This window comes from Rhinoraja longicauda, chromosome 37 (assembly GCF_053455715.1).
Source record: "Rhinoraja longicauda isolate Sanriku21f chromosome 37, sRhiLon1.1, whole genome shotgun sequence".
Classification (NCBI taxonomy): Eukaryota; Metazoa; Chordata; class Chondrichthyes; order Rajiformes; family Arhynchobatidae; genus Rhinoraja; species Rhinoraja longicauda.
The window spans coordinates 18,425,225-18,446,407 of NC_135989.1; the positions used below are offsets into that span (position 1 = coordinate 18,425,225).

The following is a 21,183-nucleotide window of genomic DNA, read 5'->3' on the forward strand; positions in this document are numbered from 1 at the left end:
TGGTCCAAATGTAGGTACATGGGACTAGTGTAGATGGGGCAGGTTGGTCAGTGTGGGCTAGTTGGGCTGAAGGGCCTGTTTCCACACTGTGTGACTCTATGACTCTAACACTAGGAAATGGTATTGCAATCCCAAGGTCCTCTATTCACAGCTGAGTGCGTCTGATATTGAGCGGGTGAACACATTCGGCTCCCTCTGGTAGAAGCATGTTCCAAAATGACTGGCTCCCAACCCATGCTGGAAGCGGTCTGATCAAATCAGCAGATTAAGCTGGTGTTTGAATACTTCCCCGGCAACCTTGGCTGTGGATTGGAAGAGTCCTTGCTATTCCAGCTCCACCTCCCATCGCCCTGACCCAACCCCCTGACCCAACCTTCTTCCCTCCAGATCTGAGAGATTGGAAAGCAGTCTGTGGTTACTGTGGGCTCAGCGCACGCTCCTAAATCAGCAGCGTGATCAGCAGCAAGGACTCTCGGACCATGGGGGCAGGCTCGGTCTGCAGGCTGGGGCTCTATCCCCTGATGTGGAGTGTGGCTGCCATTCTGAGGGAAACACCTTCCAACCTGGATGTCAAGAGTGAGTTTGTTATGGTAGACATTAGATCCTCAGCCGAAGTAAACCTCAGGATAAAAAACTCCCCACCCTCAAGGGGCCATGATGTATCCTGGCCATGACTTGAATTGTAGCAGATGAAATTACAAACAGCAATGAGCTCATTGTTGGAAATGTTGCATGGGCAGGGTGCTTTAGTTTGAAGAGAGCATTATGTTGTTTTACTGTTAAATATACCCTGTTTATATGGGTATCACAAAATGCTGGAGTAACTCAGCGGGTCAGGCAGCATCTCTGGAGAGAAGGAATGGGTGATGTTTCGGGTCGAAACCCTTCTTCAGACCCTTCTTCAGACGCTTCTCTCAGTCTAAAGAAGGGTCTCGACCCGAAACGTCACCCATTCCTTCTCTCCTGAGATGCTGCCTGACCTGCTGAGTTACTCCAGCATTTTGTGATACCTTCGATTTGTACCAGCATCTGCAGTTATTTTCCTACATTGTTTATATGGGTGACATTGTCCATGGTATGCATTGAACTTGTAACTGGAGGGTCTAACTTTGCACAGTGGCTGACTTCTCTCGTGTTTCGTAACTTCAAGTGGTGTGTGACCTAAAGTAGTGCCTTTCTCGTTAATTGCTGAATGTTTTTGAATTTGTGAACAATACTTTTGGTGGTGGGAGGACTGTTCTGTTAGTTTGCGTTGCTGTTGCTGGAGAAATGTTGCCTTGTTGCAACTCACACAGAATCCAACAAGGCCACTCAGCCCCCTCCCCCCGCCCCCCGCTAGCTCTTTGATATCTTCATTTTCAGCTTCTTCCCACAGCAGTTGAACGCTGTTGATGATTTAGCAAATGCAAAGATGCAGTAAACACGGATGTTACCACATCTTACACAGAGGGTGGTGGGGGCTTGGAACGCGCTGCCAGGGGTCCAGGTGGAGGCAGATACAATAGTGGTGTTTAAGAGGCTTTTGGATAGGCACATTGGATAGGCAGGGTGTATTGACCACCTGATGTGGTGGTGTAGTCAGAGAGAGTACAGCATGGAAACAGGCCCTTCAGGCCATCAAGTCCCTGCTGACCATTTATCTGATTTATTTATTCTCTCAGCATTCCCAACAACTCCCTCAGGAGTTTAGCCCTCATGCCCAATTAATCCATCTGCCTGCAGGTGTGGGTGGAAACCAGATCACCTACGGGAAACCCACATGGTCACAGGGAGAACGTGCAAACTCCACACAAGCAGTACCCTGGCCGGGGTACTTCAGGCTGTCTGCAGGGTCCCGACCTAAAATGTCGCCTGTCAATTCCCTCCATAGATGCTGCCTGATTGCCCGAGTTCCTCCAGCACGGTGTGTTTTATTTGAAACTGTGTTTGTGAGTGCAGGGACCTGACCAACCTGCCGGAGGACAAGTGTGTCGGCCTCTTCCCTCAATGAGACGGTACACCAAGGTCTCTCCTGATCCCTCTCATGGACATTGAAGATCCCGTGGGATGTTTCATTGTCCCTGGCCATTCATTCCCCAAGCGACAAATAACATGGACGGTTTTACAATCACTCTGCTGTTCCTTGCTACTGCCTTTGGTTGTTCTAACCTGGAAATGGCCCCGGTCAGAATTACTTCATGAATTGTGGCAGACCTGAGGACCACCTGTTGGGGAAGACTTTCTTTTCGTGGTGTCCCAAGCCAGACCTCTCTGTTACAATAAATAGCACAATGTGGATATGGGTCTGCGGATACAGGACTTTAATAAAAAAAGCTAACGTTTAAGGTGAAGGGGAAAAGATTTAATAGGAATCTGAGGGGTAACCTTTTCACACAAAGGGTGGTGGGTGTATGGAACAAGCTGTCGGAAGAGGTAGTTGTGGCTGGGACTATCCCAACGTTTAAGAACCAGGCAGGTACATGGAGGGCTATGGATCAAACGTGGGCAGGTGGGACTAGGGCAGCTGGGACATATTGGCCGGTGTGGGCAAGTTGGGCCGAAGGGCCTGTTTCCACGCTGTATCTCTCTTTGACTCTATATCCTTCCAGCCCTGAAGTGTCAGTCCAATGTTCCAGTGATTAAAATTGCCAATGCACCAGCTGAGCGAAGTTCCTTTGTTAGAGGCTGTTGTTTTATTTATTTTCAATAAGGTTTGCTTTTAAATGCTCCCTACCCTTTCAGTTCCACCGATATAGGATGACCTTGCTTTTACATGGTCCTGAGCCATCTAACAACTTTCATGGTTTTATCACCTTTCAGCAGTGTTTTGTTTAGCAACAATGACCCAAGTGCCTTTATTAATAATCTTGCATGTAGTTTTGGAGACCATGGTTGCAATATCCCCAGCTGGACTTGAACCAGTACACAAACACAACAACTTGCAAAAACACAAACGCTTGGTTTGCAGAATGTTTTCTCTCTGCTGCAGCAAGATAACGCAATTAATTGCAAGTCGGTACAAACTGTGAGCAGAGCTTGTTTGTCACAATTACCAGCAGTGATGTTCGCAGTGGGGCTTATCTCACCACACATGTGTCTCCATTGAAGACTGGGAATGGGCATGGGTGCCTCTGGATAAGGGCTCGCTGACAAGTGTGGCCAGCGTTGTAATTAATTGATTTCATGTTTACGTCTCTGGATGATCTGCTTTCCACATTCCATTCAGAGAGACACAGAGAGCCGTGGTTAGTACATCCTCCCCTGGGACCTGCACTGACAGTTCCCCCAATCGGCGTTACTTTGTGTTGTGGATGAGTTAACAGGTCCAGGTACACTGGAGATACAGGTCCAGGTACACTGGAGATACAGGTCCATGTGTAGTGGGGATTCAGAGCATGATTCCAGTGTGGTCGGGCCATTTGGCCCACTTTCCCCCTGCTAGATCTGTACCAGAGTAACTCTTCAGTTCCACCCTATGTCAGTAAACAACAACAAACACATACTAGGTTCTGGACTTGACTTACGGAAACCTGACTTTATGCAAATTACCTCTTAATTTTTTTTTAAAGTTCTCAAAATGGTGATACTAATAATAAAATATTTACTGGTATTCATTGACAAGTGGACACAGTATGTATTCCGAAGATAGTCACAAAATGCTGGGATAACTCAGCAGGACAGGCAGCATCTCTGGAGAGAAGGAATGGGTGACGTTTCGGGTAGAGACCCTTCTTCAGACTATTGAACTATTGGTACGTGTCACGATACAAACAAGGAATCTCTAACTGATGGAGAGTTCTTAGGAACGGAACCCTTATGTAGACGGTCAGAAACCTTTTCCCAGACTAGAACTGCCAATTATTAGTGGGCATCGCCTTCAGGGCAAAGTTTAAAGGAGCTACGTGGGGCAAGATTTGTTTTTACACAGGGTGGTGGGGGCGTGGAACACTCGGCTAGGGGTGGTGGGGGCGTGGAACACTCGGCCGGGTGTGGTGGTGGTGGCAGTTACGATAGCAGCGCTTAAGAGGCTTTTAGATAGGCACATGGATATGCAGGAAAATGGAGGGATACGGATCACGTGCAGGCAGAGGAGATCAGTTTAACTTGGCATCTTGTTTGGCATGGACATTGTGGGCCGAAGGGCCTGTTCCTTTGCTGGACTGTTGTATGTCTCCTAAAGTCTGCTTGTCAATGAAAACAATGGGAGATGTTCCCTGACACCCAGATAATCCACCCACCCCCCATCCCACCTTCCTCCCCCCCACCCCACCTCCCACCTTCCTCCCCCCCACCCCACCTCCCACCCGCCAATTGTAAATTGGCCCCAGTGTGTGTAGGATAGTGCTAATGTACGGGGTGATCGCTGGTCAGTGCGGACTCGGTGGGCAGAAGGGCCTGTTTCCGCGCTGCATCTCTAAACTAAGCTCAGCCTAACTGACCCACGTCTCTCTCGCCAGTCCTGCAGGTAACCACAGCAGCAGCGGACAAGTTGAAATGCTTCACCCAGACGCTGGAGGATTTCACGTGTGTGTGGGACGAGCAGGACTGGAGTGGCGGCAGGGAGTACCGCTTCTTCTACCAGTACCAGTAGGTAGTCCGAGCCTCTGCCCCTGTCTGACACAAGCCCCTGCCCCTTGGTGCGATGCCAGAGTGGCTCCGAGTGAACTCTCACTCTCTGTTGACTCAGTTTGACTTCACACCCCCTGGTCCCTTACAGCATGTGCTGCAAACATGTGTTATCTCGGAATACCGCCTTTATCTGACAGGACAGCACCTAGTCCCACAACGGACATTTATAGACAATTCTTCTTTCATAAAGACAGACACAAAAAGCTGGAGTAACTCATCGGATCAGGCAGCATCTCTGGAGAACATGGATAGGTGACGTTTCACAGAGTGCTGGAGTAACTCAGCGGGTCAGGCATCATCTCTGGAGAACATGGACAGGTGACGTTTTGGGTTGAGACCATTCTTAGAGTCATAGAGTGATACAGTATGGAAACAGGCCCTTCGATCCAACTTGCCCACACCGGCCAATATGGTCCAGCTACACTATTCCTGCCTGCTTGCATTTGGTCCATATCCCTCCAAACCTGTCCTATCCGTGTACCTAACTGTTTCTTAAGCATTGGGATAGTCCCTGCCTTAACTACCTCCTCTGGCAGCTTGTTCCATATACCCACCACCCTTTGTGTGGAAAAGTTACGCCTCAGATTCCTATCAAATCTTTTCCTCTTCACCTTAAACCTATGTCCCCGATTCACCTACTCTGGTCCTCGATTCACCTACTCTGGGCAAGAGACTCTGTGCATCTACTCGATCTATTCCTCTCATGATTTTATACACCTCTATAAGATCACCCCTCATCCTCCTGCGCTCCAAGGAATAGAGTCCCAGCCGACTCAACCTCTCCCTGTAGCTCGCACCCTCTGGTCATGGCAGCATCCTCATAAATCTTCACTGTACCCTTTCCAGCTTGACAACATCTTTCATATAACACTGTGCCCAGAACTGAACACAATACTCTAAATGCGGCCTCACCAACATCTTTTACAACTGCAACATGACCTCCCCTATACTCAATCTCTGACTGATGAAAGCCAATGTGCCAAATGTCTTTTTGGCCACCCTATCTACCTGTGACTCCATCTTCAAGGAACCATGCACCTGCACTCTTCGATCCCTCTGCTCTCCAACACTCCCCAGAGCCCTACCATTCACTGTGTAGGTCCTGTCCATATTAGACTTCCTAAAATGTAGCACCTCACATATCTCTGTGTTAAATTCCATCAACCATTCTTCAGCCTACCTGGCCAATCAATCAAGATCCTGCTGCAATTTTTACAACGACCTTCACTATCTGCAAAACCACCCACTTTTGTATCATGGAAAGGTACAAAGAACAAATGAGTGAAAGGTGTACAAAGAACAAACGAAAGCCAGCCAGATGATGAAGGAAAGGTGGAGCCTGCAATGGGCATTGTGTGTCCATCTTTAACTCTGAGGTTGTGACCTTCTGGTTCTGGACTCTCCCACTTGTGGAAACATTCTTCCCACATCCACTCTATCCAGGCCTTTGATGTGATCCATCGGACACCCTGATAACACTGACCCACTGGGTACTGTACCCCATCACGGACTGGTCCCGGTTCTTGTGCTCCATTTAAATGTCTGAAGAAGGGTCTTGACCCAAAAAGTCACCCATTCCTTCTCTCCAGAGATGCTGCCTGTCCGGCTGAGTTACTCCAGCATTTTGTGTCTATTATCATGTAAAGCAGCATCTGCAGTTCCTTCCGACACGAATCGTTGTACTAATCACACCTGGTTGACCAGGTGGCCCAGGGGAGGGCAGGTACTTCCAGACTCACCTGTCGGGTTGCCCAGTTCGGGGACGGGTCGGGTGGACAATAAAGGCTGGCATTGCAGCAATCTCCGCATCTGGTGAATGTATAAAAGCTGCTCTGGAACCTCCCGTGGCATAGAAACATAGAAAATAGGTGCAGGAGGAGGCCATTCAGCCCTTCAAGCCAGCACCGCCATTCAATGTGATCATGGCTGATCATCCAAATTCAGTACCCCGTTCCTGTTTAATTAACTCTCTCTTGAATACATCCAGTGAATTGGCCTCCATTGCCTTCTGTGGCAGAGAATTCCACAAATTCACAACTTCCTGGGTGAAAAAGATTTCCCTCATCTCAGTTCTAAATGGCCGACCCCTTATTCTTAAACTGAGCAATGCTCAAGCAAAGAATTGGGGTCAACCTGAACCCCCCCCCACCCCCCGACTGACAGGACTGAGTGGGCGGATGTTAAAGAATGTTTATATCCACCTGGTGTCTCTGTGTAAATTAGCAGCCCAGAGAAGCCATTGGGCCCATTGTATACTTGCCCCTGCCCTCGTTTCTCAGCTGCTCTCTGTTACCTTGCTTGTTACCACAGGGACGGTGATACGAAGAAAGAATGTCAACTGTCGGTGGAGACTTATGGTGGTAACATCACACGCCACATCTGTTCTCTGCCCCTGGTGGAGGTCTCCCTGTTTGCCCCGCTGGACATCGAGGTGTTGCTGAACAGCAGCATCATCCTGAGCAAGAGGGACATGTACATCAACCACATGGGTAGGTCCGCCCTCAACCTTCCGCCCAATCCCCGACATCACAAGATCCTTGGTTCACCTCTGCCCACTGAGATATGGTTCCATGAACTTGAGATGATTCCAGTTGACCTGTAGTGCACAACATATCAAATCCTAGCTTCATGGCCCAAGTGATAAATATCACAATCTCCAGAATCATTCCATAAATGCTGTTGGGGAAACAGGCCATTCGGCCCATTGAGTCCACACTGTCAGACTATCAGACATATTCTCTTTGCCCCACCCTTCTCCAACCCTCTCTGCAACCTAAAACAAAGCTGTTTTCTCACTTTCCAAGTTGGATGAGGGATCTTTGACTTGAATCGTGAACTCTGTTTCTCTCTCCACAGATGCTGCTGGTGTTTCCAGCATCTTCTGATTTTGGTTTCAGATTGGCAGTATTTTTTATTTCCAAAAATACTCCCCCCCCCCCCCACTCACCCTCTCTCTGTTGCCCTGCAATTCTTCCCCTCCTTTCAGACACGTCCTACATGCTCTTCAATGCTACAATTGATTCTGCCTAAGGTAGACATAAAATGCTGGAGTAACTCAGCAGGACAGGCAGCATCTCTGGAGAGTAGGAATGGGTGACGTCACCTATTCCTTCTCGCCAGAGATGCCTGATCCGCTGAGTTACTCCAGCATTTTGTATCTAACTTTGGTTTAAACCAGCATCTGCATTTCCTTCCTACACAATTGTTTCTGCCTTCACAACTACCTCTGACCAAAGTCCCAAAATAGACTTGCAGGAGCACAACAGATCTTTAAAGATCATACTCTAGACACCATATTAAAACAAATGGTTCAATATATAAAACAAACAATCCAGTATGAAGCCAAAAGCAATGCCCTCCCTCCAAGTCCCTGGTGCAATCATTGCAGTTTGTAGTGAGGAATTTATTTCTAGTGTTCAATAGCTTGATGGTAGTTGGGAAGAAGCTGCTCCTGAATCTGGACGTTACAGTTTTCAGACTTGCATACCTTCTTCCCGATGGCAGGAGTGAAATGAGAGCGCGGCCAGGGTGGTGTGGGATATGGACATAGATGGGGCATTTTGTTGGGCAAGGGTCATTGGGTTGAATGGCCTGTGTCCGTGCTGTGTGGCTCTGTATCTAACTGTGACTTCTCCTCCCCAGTGGTGCTGGACCCACTCACCAATGTGACGGTGCGGCCGACAGGGAAAGCTGGACAGCTTCACGTCCACTGGTCACAGCCTCCCTTTAAATATCTGGGAAACTCCTTGATGTACGAGGTCAACTTCTCCACGGTTGGGTCCGGTGTGCAGAAGGTACGGTCGAGGTCTGCCTATGTCCACTCAACCATCCAACCACAGTGAGCGGTGGATGGTTGGACAATGGAAATTATGAACACAAAATTGGCTGTGGTGGCCAAGTGAATGGATATTATTAAGGCAGAGTTAGATAGATTCTTGTTTAGTATGGGTGTCGGGGGTTATGGGGAGAAGGCAGGAGAATGGGGATCGGAGGGAGAGATAGATCAGGTATGATTGAATGGCAGAGTAGACCTGATGGGCTGAATGGTCTAATTCTGCTCCTATCACATAAGCTTATGAAAATTAAGGCAGCGTAGGTTGATGGAGGGAGTGAGCCATCACCTGTGTTTTACCTGGGACTAGCGGGTCCCATCTGGCTGGGCCCCGCTGTGGGTTAATATGTGAATCCACACCTGATGCAGGAGAGAGGTGTTGGTGCAGGTGGTCACTGGGCAGCAGGTATCTCAGTAAACATCTCTCCTCTGCAGGTGGAAACTGTCAAAGGAAAGACGGAGTGCACCATTCTGAAGCTGAAGCCCCAGACGGAGTATGTGGTCAGTATCCGGGCAAAGCCAGACGGAGTGTCCATGGACGGATACTGGACCTCCTGGTCCAAGCCCGTGTCAGCCTTCACTGATTCAGGTACTGCTCGTCTCTGCCACCTCACCTGGTGATCCACTGCCCAGCAAAACACATGAGGCTGGCTCGCCCAGCAACCCTCTCCACACATGAAAGAGACTATTCATTGCCCAGAGAGGGAGAGAGCGAGGGGGGAGGGGGAGGTGGAGGAAGGGGTGGGGGGGGTTCGGGGAGGAGCGGAGGGAGGGGAGTGGGAGGGGGAGGGGCTGGGAGGGAGGAGAGGGGGGGACTCTGACACTGACTGACACTGACATTGACACTGACAAACATTAACACTGACACTAATACTGACACACTAACACTAATACTGACACTAACATTGACACTAATACTGACACTGACACTAATACTGACACTAACACTAATATTGACACTAATACTGACACTAACACTGACATTAATATTGACCCTGACACTAATACTGACACTAACACTAATACTAACACTGACACTAACACTAATACTGACCCTGACACTAACACTAATACTAACACTAACACTGACACTGATGCTGTGCGTTGCTGTCTTGCAGACCTGGACCCGCTGATCATCAGTCTGAGCACCGTGCTCATCCTGATCACCGCGCTGTTGCTGCTGATGGTTTTCCTGTCTAACCGCAGGTACACTTGTCCCTCGCCATGGGTGCACCCCTCCCCCGCAGTTACACACCTGCCCCGCAGGTACACCCCACTCCGCAGGTACACCCCACCCCCGCAGGTACACCCCACCCCCGCAGGTACACCCCACCCCCGCAGGTACACCCCACCCCCGCAGGTACACCCCACCCCCGCAGGTACACCCCACCCCCGCAGGTACACCCCACCCCGCAGGTACACCTCTCCCCCGCAGGTACACCCCACCCCCGCAGGTACACCCCACCCCCGCAGGTACACTTGTCCCTCGCCAGGTACACTCCTCCCACACAGGTAAGTACCTGCCCCACCAGGTACACCACTCCCCCGCAGGTACACACCTGCCCGCAGGTACACCGCAAGTACACTTGTCCCTCGCTAGGTACACCCCTCCCCCACAGGTAAATACCTGCCCCACCAGGTACACCCCTCCCCCGCAGGTAAATACCTGCCCCACCAGGTACATCCCTTCCCCACAGGTAAATACCTGCCCCACCAGGTACACCGCTCCCCCGCAGGTACATATCAGCCCCGCTAGGCACACCCCTCCCCGAAGGTGGCCACCTGCCCCGCCAGGTACACCTCTTTCCCGCCAGGTACACCCCTCCCACCACAGATACACCCCTGCCCGCCAGATACACCTGTGCCACCTCAGGTATTAACCAGCAACTGCAGTTCTAGGCACCAGAGATCAAGGGGAAGCATGAAATTCTTCCTTGCTGCAGCTTTACTAGTATGCAGTATTACCACAACAACCACAAACACACAAAACATTGCGGGTTACTCTGAGTAAGGCAGGCCATGACATGCATGACCCCAGTACATGGCGTTACATTGGAGACCTAGGCCCAAGAATGGTCTTACTACAGAAACCCTGGACGGGAAATGCAAGAGTTATCTTGGTTCAGTGCTGAACTCAATCCTTGTCATTCACAGGATGATAAAAAAAGCCTTCTGGCCACTGATTCCCTCCCCGGAGAACATGTTTGATGGTCTGTTCACCGTGTACCAGGGAAACTTCCAGGTAAATGCCTCTCATTCTCCTGTGTCTGCCACCTCATTGCCACAGAAGGGTGAGCAGCCCAAGTCAGTGGGTATTTTTAACGCAGTCATTGAGAGATTCCTGATTAGTACGGGTATCATGGGGAGAAGGCAGAATAGGGTTAGGAGGGAGAGATAGATCAAACATGATTAAATGGCAGAGTAAATATGATGGGCCAAATGGCCTAATTCATAACTTTTCTCTCTCTCTTTCTCTCTCTCTCCCCCTCTCTCTCTCTCTCTCTCGCATTGTACATTTCCTTGAGCATCATCTGTTTTGATCAGTGTTTTCACACCTTGCCCTTCAATGTGTCTAGTCTCTCTCTTGACTCTCAGTCTCGACCCAAAATCTCACCCATTCCGTCTCTCAAGGAATGCTGCCTGTCCCGCTGAGTTTGTCAAGTCAAGTCAAGTTTATTTGTCACATACACATAAATGTGCAGTGAAATGAAAGATTTGTGGGACAATGTGTGCCCCTGACTCTCTCCGACACTATCCTATGTGTGCATCTTTGGTTTAAACCACCATCTGCAGTTCCTTCTACCTTCCTACACATTCCTTTTCTCCAGAGATGCTGCTTGTACCACTGAGTTACTCCAGCACTTTGTGTGTCTCTTCACTAGGTTACTCCAGCACTTGGTGTCTCTTCACTAGGCTACTCCAGCATTTGGTGTCTCTTCACTAGGTTACCCCAGCACTTTGTGTCTCACCATGTTATCTGTTTCCAGTGTGCTGACCGCTCCGTGTTCACGTTCCCTGTGAGTGACCTCACTGCTTTCTTTCTGCAGGAGTGGCTTGGCCAGAAAACCGTGCAGGTCTGGTGGAACCACCATTTCTTCAGCACCGATGACCCTTCCGCGGCCCTGGAGGTGCTGTCCGAGATCAAGACGTTTCCGCCAGGCTTGTCCTGGAGTAAACGTCACGATATCTTCCACGATGACAGCACCCTCCTGCTGAGTGGGTCGGAAGCCTTCAAGTTGCAGCATCAGTGGGAGCTGTTGGATGGGAGCAAGACCCCAGCAGCCAACAGCAGGGAAGCCTACGTGGTCCTCAACCAGACCTTCTTGTCCGGTGACCAGGGGCTAAGTGAGGCCCGCAGCCCCGGTCAGACCAGCAGCGATGTGTCGGAAGAGGAGATGCCTCTGCAGTTGTTGTTCAATAGCCCTGCCATGAAGCGTCGGAGCGAGCCCGGCCCTGAGGGGGAGAGAATCCCCCCGCGACACCCCTCCCTCTCCCTGCAATCCTCACAGTCCAGCGGGATCGGCCGGGAGAGTCCAGACTCCTGTGGAGCGTTCAACTACGCCAAGTGTGATCCCAGTGGACGTCTCCTCTACCCCAACTGCTCGGAGGGAGCTCTGAGGAACACAAACCACCCTTACCTCCTCATGGTGGACTCGGGGGTCTCTGCCGACTTCAGCCTCAGCTACTTCCCATCGAGCATCAGTAAGTCAGACGCTGGCATTTACACCAATCTCTGTAAACGAGAAGATGCCCGTGAGAACATCCTTGCCCCAAATGCCCTCCATGTCCAGGCCTGAGTGGCAGCAGACCACAGTGGAGCAACACAGAGCTGAACTCCACTCAGATACCGATTGTTGGCGCAGAAACTGGGCACACAGGTGGCTCCACCTGCTACCTGGGGACTCTACAGGTGAAGCGGCCAACTCACACAGGGGCAGCTGCAACATTGGCCACAGAGGGACTTCCACACGGAACCAGCAACTTCCCAAAACAACACCCAGAAACCAGTCTGCTCAGCACAAGTCTGCTCAGTAGGGTGGAGATGAGGCAGGACGGAACATCCAAATGGGAGAGATGGTGAAGAAGTGGTCCACCATGGTGAAGAAGTGGTCCACCATGAGTGTGGCCCCACGATGATCCTGAAGGTGAGAGATGGACAATTGTACCTGCAGGGCGGACATGCCGAGGAGATGGTGGAACAGGCGGACAGGGTTCTGGATCATCAGTGGATCCATAACATTCATTTCTGAGGAAACCACATCACATCAGCCACATTCAGGAGCAGGACGTTAGCACTGGTAGAGTGACTGAGGTACGTTTGCCTCAGTGGTAGCCCACAGTGCTAACTCTGCCCTGGCTGCGAGCTCTTGCCTCTCAGTCTGAGGGTGAGGTGAGGTCTCTACACCCTCTCTGGAGATGGACCTTCCCGAGCACGCTGTACTGTGGGTCCCCAGGTGTACCAGAGACATTGATACACCTGGGGAAACTGGCTCCTTGCCTTTCTGGCTCAGCAAGAAACAGCACAACCAACTTCTGCAACCCAGAGTTAAACCTCATGTTCATAGGTCATAGGTGCAGAATTAGACCATTCGGCCCATCGAGTCTACTCTGCCATTCAATCATGGCCGATCTGTCTCTCCCTCTCAACCCCATCCTCCCGCCTTCTGCTTGAGAAAACAAACAAGCTGGAGGAGCTCGGCAGTTCAAACCTGGGCCAGAGATGTGTACTTTCCATGTGAGCTCGCCATCGCTCCACAGGTGGTAATGAAAGGCATCGACAAACCCTCAACAAGAAACTCAGGAGAACCGAGCGTCTGCCTCACCTATACCAACCCTGGCCAAAGTTCCCAACAAGTGGACACTTCCCTCTGCCACCCCCAGCCTCCACTTGTCATTGGTCATTGACCATTGGTTATTGGTTTGGCCATTGGTAGCCAGCTGAACCCAACGCGGGATCTTCATTTGACGGCAATCACTGACAACAGAGCTCTGAAATATGAGGTGTCTAGGAGAGGCCCAAAGACAACCTACAGCAAGTCTCTCACATCCAGAAGGTTGGCCAGAAACATGTGTCTGCAATATCCAGAGACGGTGATGACCAAGGACATTCCAGCCGGAACACCTGCTGCCCAGTGACGGGATTCCTCGTGGAAAACCCCGGAGAACGTGATGAACCAACTCCCCCCGACACGCAGGGAAATCACGTCCCCCTCCCGACCCGTTTGTGACACGCACCCGCCACATGTGTGCAGCACAGTGGTGCAGCGGGTAGAGCTGCTGGCTCACCACGCCAGGGACCCGGGTTCCATCCTGACCTCGGTTGCTGTCTGTGTGGAGTTTACACGTTCTCCCGGTCACCGTGTGGGTTTTGTCCAGGTGCTCCGGTTTACTCCCACATCCCAAAGACGTGCGGCTTTGCAGGCTGATTGGCCTATTGTAAATTGTCCCCAGTGGACAGTTGAGGGAGTGGATGAGAACGTGGGATAACATAGAACTAGTGTGAACGGATGGTCGATGGTCGGCCTGGACTAGGTGGGCTGAAGGGCCTGTTTCCGTGCTGTTTCTGTATAGTGAACCTGGGCTCCTGAAAAGACCACTGGTGCTGATCAATGAACTGACAGCCCACAGTAGGCCACCGCCAACTGATGCCCTGACATCGAGAACCGTGACCTTAACCGTCTCTCACGGACACAGAGGGAGAGGGGGGGAGTAGTGGACGTGGGGAGAGGGGGGCAGTGGAGGAGAGGACACAGGGAGATGGGGACACAGAGGGAGAGGGAAGGAGGGGGAGTTCTGAGAGGAACTGATAGGACAGAAGGGACCCAGGGCGACAGTGGAACAAGTGTGTCTCTGCTTTGCCTGTGTGGTAGATAGACCCTTATCAGCCATTACCATGGTGTCATCCTGTGACTGAACAATGCCAGTATGGGGTGTGCGTTGATGGATCCAGTAACGCTGCGTTGCATCCTCACACACCCACGCTAGTTTCCAAGAATTATGAAAATGTTCTGCTCCATAGAACAAATGAGGTGTGAGATCTTGAGGAATGGATAAGAATTGGAACAAGTGCGTAGAATTCTTGCAGCATTTAGCAACGTCTTTGGTGACAAAAGCTTTTCACTGTGCCTCGGTACATGTGACAATAAACTAAACCAATAAACTAAACTAAACTAGATGTGTCGGAAGGAACTGCAAATGCTGGAGTTTAAATCGAAGATAGACTCAAGATTCTGGAGTAACTTAGCAGGACAGGCAGCATCTCTGGAGAGAAGGAACGGGTGACGATTAGGGTCAAGACCCTTCTTCAGACTAAAGAAGGGTCTTGACCTGAAACTTCACCCATTCCTTCTCTCCAGAGATGCTGCCTGTCCTGCTGAGTTACACCAGCATTTTGTGTCTCAAACGAAAGTAGATTTGATTCCACAAATGAGATCTTTCAGAAACCATGCAGCACAAGGTCACTGTATGTTGTGGAGAGCAGGGCTTTGCAACACTACCATCAGTCAGTCCAGCAGCAGATGTTTAGTGAGGGACTCAGAGGTATCACAGAGTGCTGGAGTAACTCAGCAGGTCAGGCAGCATCTCTGGAGAGAAGGAATGGGTGATGTTTCGGGTCGAGACCCTTGTTCAGACGGATGTCAGGGGGGGTGGGACAAAGAAAGGATATAGGTGGAGACAGGAAGACAGTGGGAGAACTGGGAAGGAGGAGTGGAAGAGAGGGACAGAGGAACTATCTAAAGTTTGGTGAGGGTCTGCTCACTGTAAACAACCTTTCCCATTTGTTAGTGAAAGTCATTTGGTTCGAAGGGCACATTACTGTAAAATATAACTGATTTATAGAAGTATTTTCTTCTTAAAAAATGTGTTTTATTACAAACAATGTAAATATTTTTTTCAACAATATCCTGACCTTATTTTGTACAGATTTCTTTATATAAATAAACCTGAGATTGAATTATTTCGCACCTTTGTACTTATTTAAATCCATAAAATATGTTTGCGTTATTTTAAAATCAGTGAGGGGTAGTTCTGCGCCTGAGGTTTGTTCAGAGGGAAGGTGGACTCGCGGAGTCCATGGACAGGCCACAGCAATGAAGCAAAGCTTTATATTAACCAGAATATGGAACTGCATGCGCTGGTTTACAAAGAAAAGGTACAAAGTGCTGGAGTAACTCAACGGGTCAGGCATTTTCTCTGGGGAATGTGGATAAGTGACGTTTCAAGTCTGAAGAACGATCCGGACCTGAAACGTTACCGATCCATGTTCTCCACAGATGCTGCCTGACCCGCTGAGTTACTCCAGCACTCTGTGTCTTTAATTGACCAGAATGTTTTGATTTAGAGCACTGTTGGACTCTTGTCTCCTGGATATGCTGTCAACCTGCTCATCAGCAGGTGGGCATTGGTGACATGTTGTTATCTGGCCTTTCATCCCTGGGTGGCTTTGTCCACACGGTCTCGATCTTCCCCTGTGGTCTGTACACCTTCTGATCATAGGCTCCATCACAAGGCCACTTCTGCTGGCTGGTAACTGACCTGGAGGTGAGGTTCAGCCCAGATTTTGGACCATGTCTAGTTGGCTGCCAACCCCCATCTCCACCTCTTCCCTCCCACAATTAGGTTCCCTGTTCCTAACACCATCAGACTGGGGAAGGATTTCCGAGGAAGATGTCATGATCTGTTTAAACAAGCACTTGTTGTTGGAGTGCTGGACCTGTGTGGCACGGTGGCGCAGTGCTAAAGTTGCTGCCTCAGGCCCGGGTTAGATCCCGACTACGGTTGCTGTCTGTACAGAGTTTGTACGTTCTCCATGTGACTGTGTGGGTTATTTCTGAGATCTTCGTTTTCCTCCCACACTCCAAAGATGTACAAGTTTGTAGGTTAATTGGCTTGGTATAAATGTAAAATTGCCCCCAGTGTGCATAGGATAGTGTTAATGTGCGGGGACCTGGTGTTTCTGCGGTGTATCTCTACACTAAATAGACACAGTTGTGAGGCCACATCTGGGTATGTGTTCAGATGCAATGTGCTCACGTGCACGATAGGGTTATCTCCTCCTCCCACATCCCAGCAGACGCTCTTCCTGCTTATCTCCCTCGTAGTTCTGCACTTGCTCGCCTCCTGTGTGATGGACTGGGTCAAATGTGTCACGGCGATGATGGAAGGTCACTTCTAACGGCAAGGCTGGTGGCGGGAGAGAGACCAGCTCTCTGAGGAACCCTGCCGTTGAAGAAGAAACATTTCCTCCGTGAGTTCTTGCACGGCAGAAATTCCCAACGCTCATGAACCAATGTGGTGGCAAAATCCCTGGAACACAACACAGAAATAACGAGTGCCCATTTTAAAGCCCTACATCAGTGAGACCTCTGTACGTTCCTGTGTACACGTCTGTCAGGAATACTGGAGTGATGCTGTTATCTGCCGAGGACATAGCAGTGTTATTGTAGATGGAGATAAGCCATTTGAAAAACAGCATGTATGTACGTGGTGCCTTTACTGCAGTTAACGATTCCTTATTTATGTACTGGTTGTTCAGGATCTTGAAGTGAAGGACTTGCTGGACTTTTGCCTCGGTATCTAAGAATAAAAGGCACAGGGGAGCCTGGTGTCAAGTATCGGCCAAACCAAGTAAGGATTGTAGACTTTAGACGGCACAGTGGATGGAGCTGCTGCCTCAGAGCGCCGGAGACCCAAGTTCGATCCTGACCTCGGGTGCTGTCTGTGTGGGGTTTGCATGTTCTCCCTGTGACCACGTGGGTTTCTTCTGGGTGCTCCGGTTTCCTCCCACTGCCATATAGTCATTGTGTCATCCAGCACGGAAACCGGCCCAACTCGCCCATGCCGACCAAGATGCCCCATCTACACTAGGCCCACCTGTCCGCGTTTGGGCCATATCCCTCTAACCCAGTCCTGTCCATGTACCTGTCCAAATGTTTCTTGAATGTCGAGATGTACGACTGTCGTCACAGCTGGGCTCAGCACTGGAGTACCGTCCTGGTGCAGAGACCATAGAAACATAGAAAATAGGTGCAGGAGTAGGCCATTCGGCCCTTCGAGCCTGCACCGCCATTCAATATGATCATGGCTGATCATCCAACTCAGTATCCCGTACCTGCCTTCTCTCCATACCCCCTGATCCCTTTAGCCACAAGGGCCACATCTAACTCCCTCTTAAATATAGCCAATGAACTGGCCTCAACTACCTTCTGTGGCAGAGAATTCCACAGACTCACCACTCTGTGTGAAGAAATGTTTTCTCATCTCGGTTCTTATAATAATAATAATAATAATAATAATAATAATGCATTACATTTATATAGCGCTTTTCATATACTCAAAGACGCTTTACAGGGATTTAGAGAACATAGGGAAGTGAATAAATTGATAAATAATAAACGAACAGAGAAAGGAGACAGAAGGTGAGGTGACCTTCAGTGGTTGAAGGCAGTACTGAACAGGTGAGACTTCAGTGATGTTTTGAATGTGGTGAGTGTGGAGGAGTCTCTGACGGTTTGGGGTAGTCAAGTCAAGTCAAGTCAATTTTATTTGTATAGCACATTTAAAAACAACCCACGTTGACCAAAGTGCTGTACATTTGATTAGGTTCCAATAGAAAAAAAAAATGAAAACATACAGTAGCACGCAAACAGTTCACAGTGCCTCCTCAATGAGCCTCAAACGCTAGGGAGTAGAAATATGTTTTGAGCCTGGACTTAAAGGAGTCGATGGAGGGGGCAGTTCTGATCGGGAGAGGGATGCTGTTCCACAGTCTAGGAGCTGCAACCGCAAAAGCGCGGTCACCCCTGAGTTTAAGCCTAGACCGTGGGATAGTGAATAGCCCCAAGTCGGCCGATCTGAGGGACCTGGAGTTAGGGAGGGGGGTTAGAAGCTTTTTGATGTAGGGGGGGGAGTGTCCATTTAGGGCTTTATACGTGAATAGGAGGAGCTTGAAGTTGATTCTGTACCGTACAGGGAGCCAGTGGAGAGAGGCCAGAATCGGGGTGATGTGGTCCCTTTTACGGGTACCCGTCAGGAGTCTCGCTGCGGCGTTTTGGACCAGTTGCAGGCGGGACAGGGAAGATTGGCTGATCCCAGTGTATAGGGAGTTGCAGTAGTCTAGGCGGGAGGAAATGAAAGCGTGAATGATTTTTTCTGTGTCGTCGAATTTGAGGAAAGGTTTGATTTTAGCTATGGTTCGAAGTTGGAAGAAGCTGGCTTTTACCACAGCGTTGACTTGCTTATCAAATTTTAATGCAGAGTCAAATATCATGCCGAGGTTTTTGACATGCGGTTTGACTAGGCAGGATAGGCTTCCAAGACTGCCTGTTATCAATTTGATGGAGTCGGGGGGGCCGAATAGGATGACCTCAGACTTGCTCTCATTTAATTGGAGGAAGTTCTGTGCCATCCAACATTTTATGTCCTCAAGGCAGTGTGAGAGGCTGTTTAAATTTGACTGGTTGTTGGGTTTCAGGGGGAGGTAAAGCTGAGTGTCATCGGCATAGCAGTGGAAAGAAATGCCGTGCCTTTGAATGATTTGGCCAAGGGGGAGCATGTATAGAGAAAAGAGAATGGGGCCTAGGATTGAGCCTTGTGGAACTCCGCAGGAGAGGCTAGCTGGAGCAGAGGAATAACTGCCTATGTTGATGGCGAAACTCCTATCTTTGAGGTACGAAGCGAACCAGCTCAGGGCAGTGCCATCAATGCCAACCGCGTACCGGAGACGGTCAATAAGGATGGTGTGGTCCACTGTATCGAATGCTGCGCTGAGGTCGAGAAGGAGCAGGATTGCACAGTCGCCGGTGTCGATGGCGAGAAGCAGGTCGTTGTGTACCTTCAACAAGGCAGACTGTGCTGTGGTGGGCTCTGAAACCTGACTGGAAACTTTCCAGGATGGTGTTTTGGTGCAGGTAGGGCACTAATTGGTTAAGGATTGCCTTTTCAAGGACTTTTGACAGGAATGGCAGTTTGGAAATGGGTCTGTAGTTGCTAGGCAAGGTGGGGTCTAGGTTAGGTTTTTTCAGTAGGGGCTGGACCACCGCGTGCTTGAAACTGGTTGGAACAGTGCCAGTGGCCAGAGAACTGTTGATAATAGAGAGGATGCTGGGACCAGCTATTGCAATGACATCCTTCAGAAGGGCAGTGGGGGCAGGATCAAGGGGGCAGGTTGCAGGTTTCATAGCGGAGATAAGCTTTGCAAGGGAGGATAGAGTGACGGGTTGGAAGCAGTCCAATTTAGATGAACAGACTAGTGAGACAGCTAGGTCACGGGTGGGAGGGGAAATGTTCATTCTAATATTCTCAACTTTGTTGGTGAAAAATTTAGCGAATTCTTCGCACTTGGCAGGGGACCCAACTAAGCTGGTACTGGGGGCGGGACATATGACAGAGGTAATTGTTCTAAATAGGACCTTGGAGTTATGAGAGTTTTTGGAAATAAGGTCGGAGAAGTATTGTGCTCTAGCAGACTTTACTGCTTCCTGGTATTTGAGAAGATTGTTTCTCAGAATTTCGAAGGAAATTTGAAGCTTGTCACATTTCCATCTCCTTTCTGATTTTCTGCACTCCCTTCTTAGGGCTTTGGTGGTGTCATTGAGCCACGGCCGACCTTTGGGCTTAGGCTTTTTCATTTGAATGATTTGTAGTGAGTTCCATAGGGTGGGAGCAGCGATGGAGAAAGCCCTGTCCCCCCAGGATCTGAGTTTGGTCCGGATGTGGGGGGATAGGAGATTGGCAGCAGCAGAGCGGAGGGTGCAGGTGGGAGTGTGCCTGTGGAGGAGGTCGGTCAGGTAGGATGGGGCCAGGTTATGGAGGGCTTTGTAGGTCATGAGGAGGATTTTGTACTGGATTCTCTGGGGGATGGGGAGCCAGTGGAGTTTGTAAAGGACGGGGGTGATATGGTCACTTATGTACCATGGTATGATCACCCTTCCCCTCCTCTCGTCCCCTCCAGGGCTGTCTGTCCAACCTCGCCTCCCTCTTCACCTGAGGCAGGTCACAACCCCATGGCAATGGCCAGTTCTCCCAAGTCACTCCTTATATTGTACTTTATTCTAATGCTTTTTATTAGTGGCGTTTTCAGATGTTTTAAATCACGTGTAATTGCATTTTATTTTATAATGTTGTTTGTTAGACCTGAGAGAGCAGACAGGTAGGGAAGTGTGATGGACGTTCATCGGGAGAGAAACATGCAAATAAGGGAACAAAATAGCTGTTTTTATTACACTGTAGTGTTAACGAGTAACATCAGAAACAACTCTTCCTTGCAATTGGAAAAAGAACTAATTTGGTTTCTTTTAAACCTCACGAGACGAGTAACCGGTGTCTCCTTTGTGAATATCCCCCCTTTGTGAGTATCCCCCCTTTGTGAAGATCCCCCCTTTGTGAACAACCCCCCCTTTGTGAAGATCCCCCCCCCCATTTTGAACATTCCCCTTTGACCACTGATACCAGACCTGGTGTCAGTATCTAACCAATGGTATCCTTGTGCCTGTCCATGTGGCAACAGCAAGTAGAGGTCTCCTAGGGAATTGATACATTCAGTATCTTCATTGTGGACTCGCTTGTGTTAACGTACATTTTGCTAGAATGCTGAGTGTATTAGAGTATTTCCTACATCAAGGGCTAACAGAATCAAGAGATATGGGGACAAAGCAGGAACGGGGTACTGATTCTGGATGATCAGCCATGATCACATTGAATGGCGGTGCTGGCTCGAAGGGCTGAATGGCCTCCTCCTGCAC

The 21,183-nt window shown here is 49.6% G+C and overlaps 1 protein-coding gene across 1 annotated transcript; it reads left to right on the forward strand.

Annotated features, from left to right (window-relative positions):
- The first annotated feature begins 425 nt into the window (after positions 1–425).
- Positions 426–14,100, forward strand: LOC144610559 (erythropoietin receptor-like). The gene is made up of 8 exons (XM_078429363.1): positions 426–576; positions 4,437–4,566; positions 6,919–7,097; positions 8,251–8,402; positions 8,876–9,029; positions 9,559–9,646; positions 10,595–10,682; positions 11,488–14,100. Exons 1-8 carry the CDS (start codon positions 480–482, stop codon positions 12,235–12,237), a joined length of 1,638 nt encoding a protein of 545 aa, XP_078285489.1. The 5' UTR covers positions 426–479; the 3' UTR covers positions 12,238–14,100.
- Positions 14,101–21,183: the final 7,083 nt, after the last annotated feature.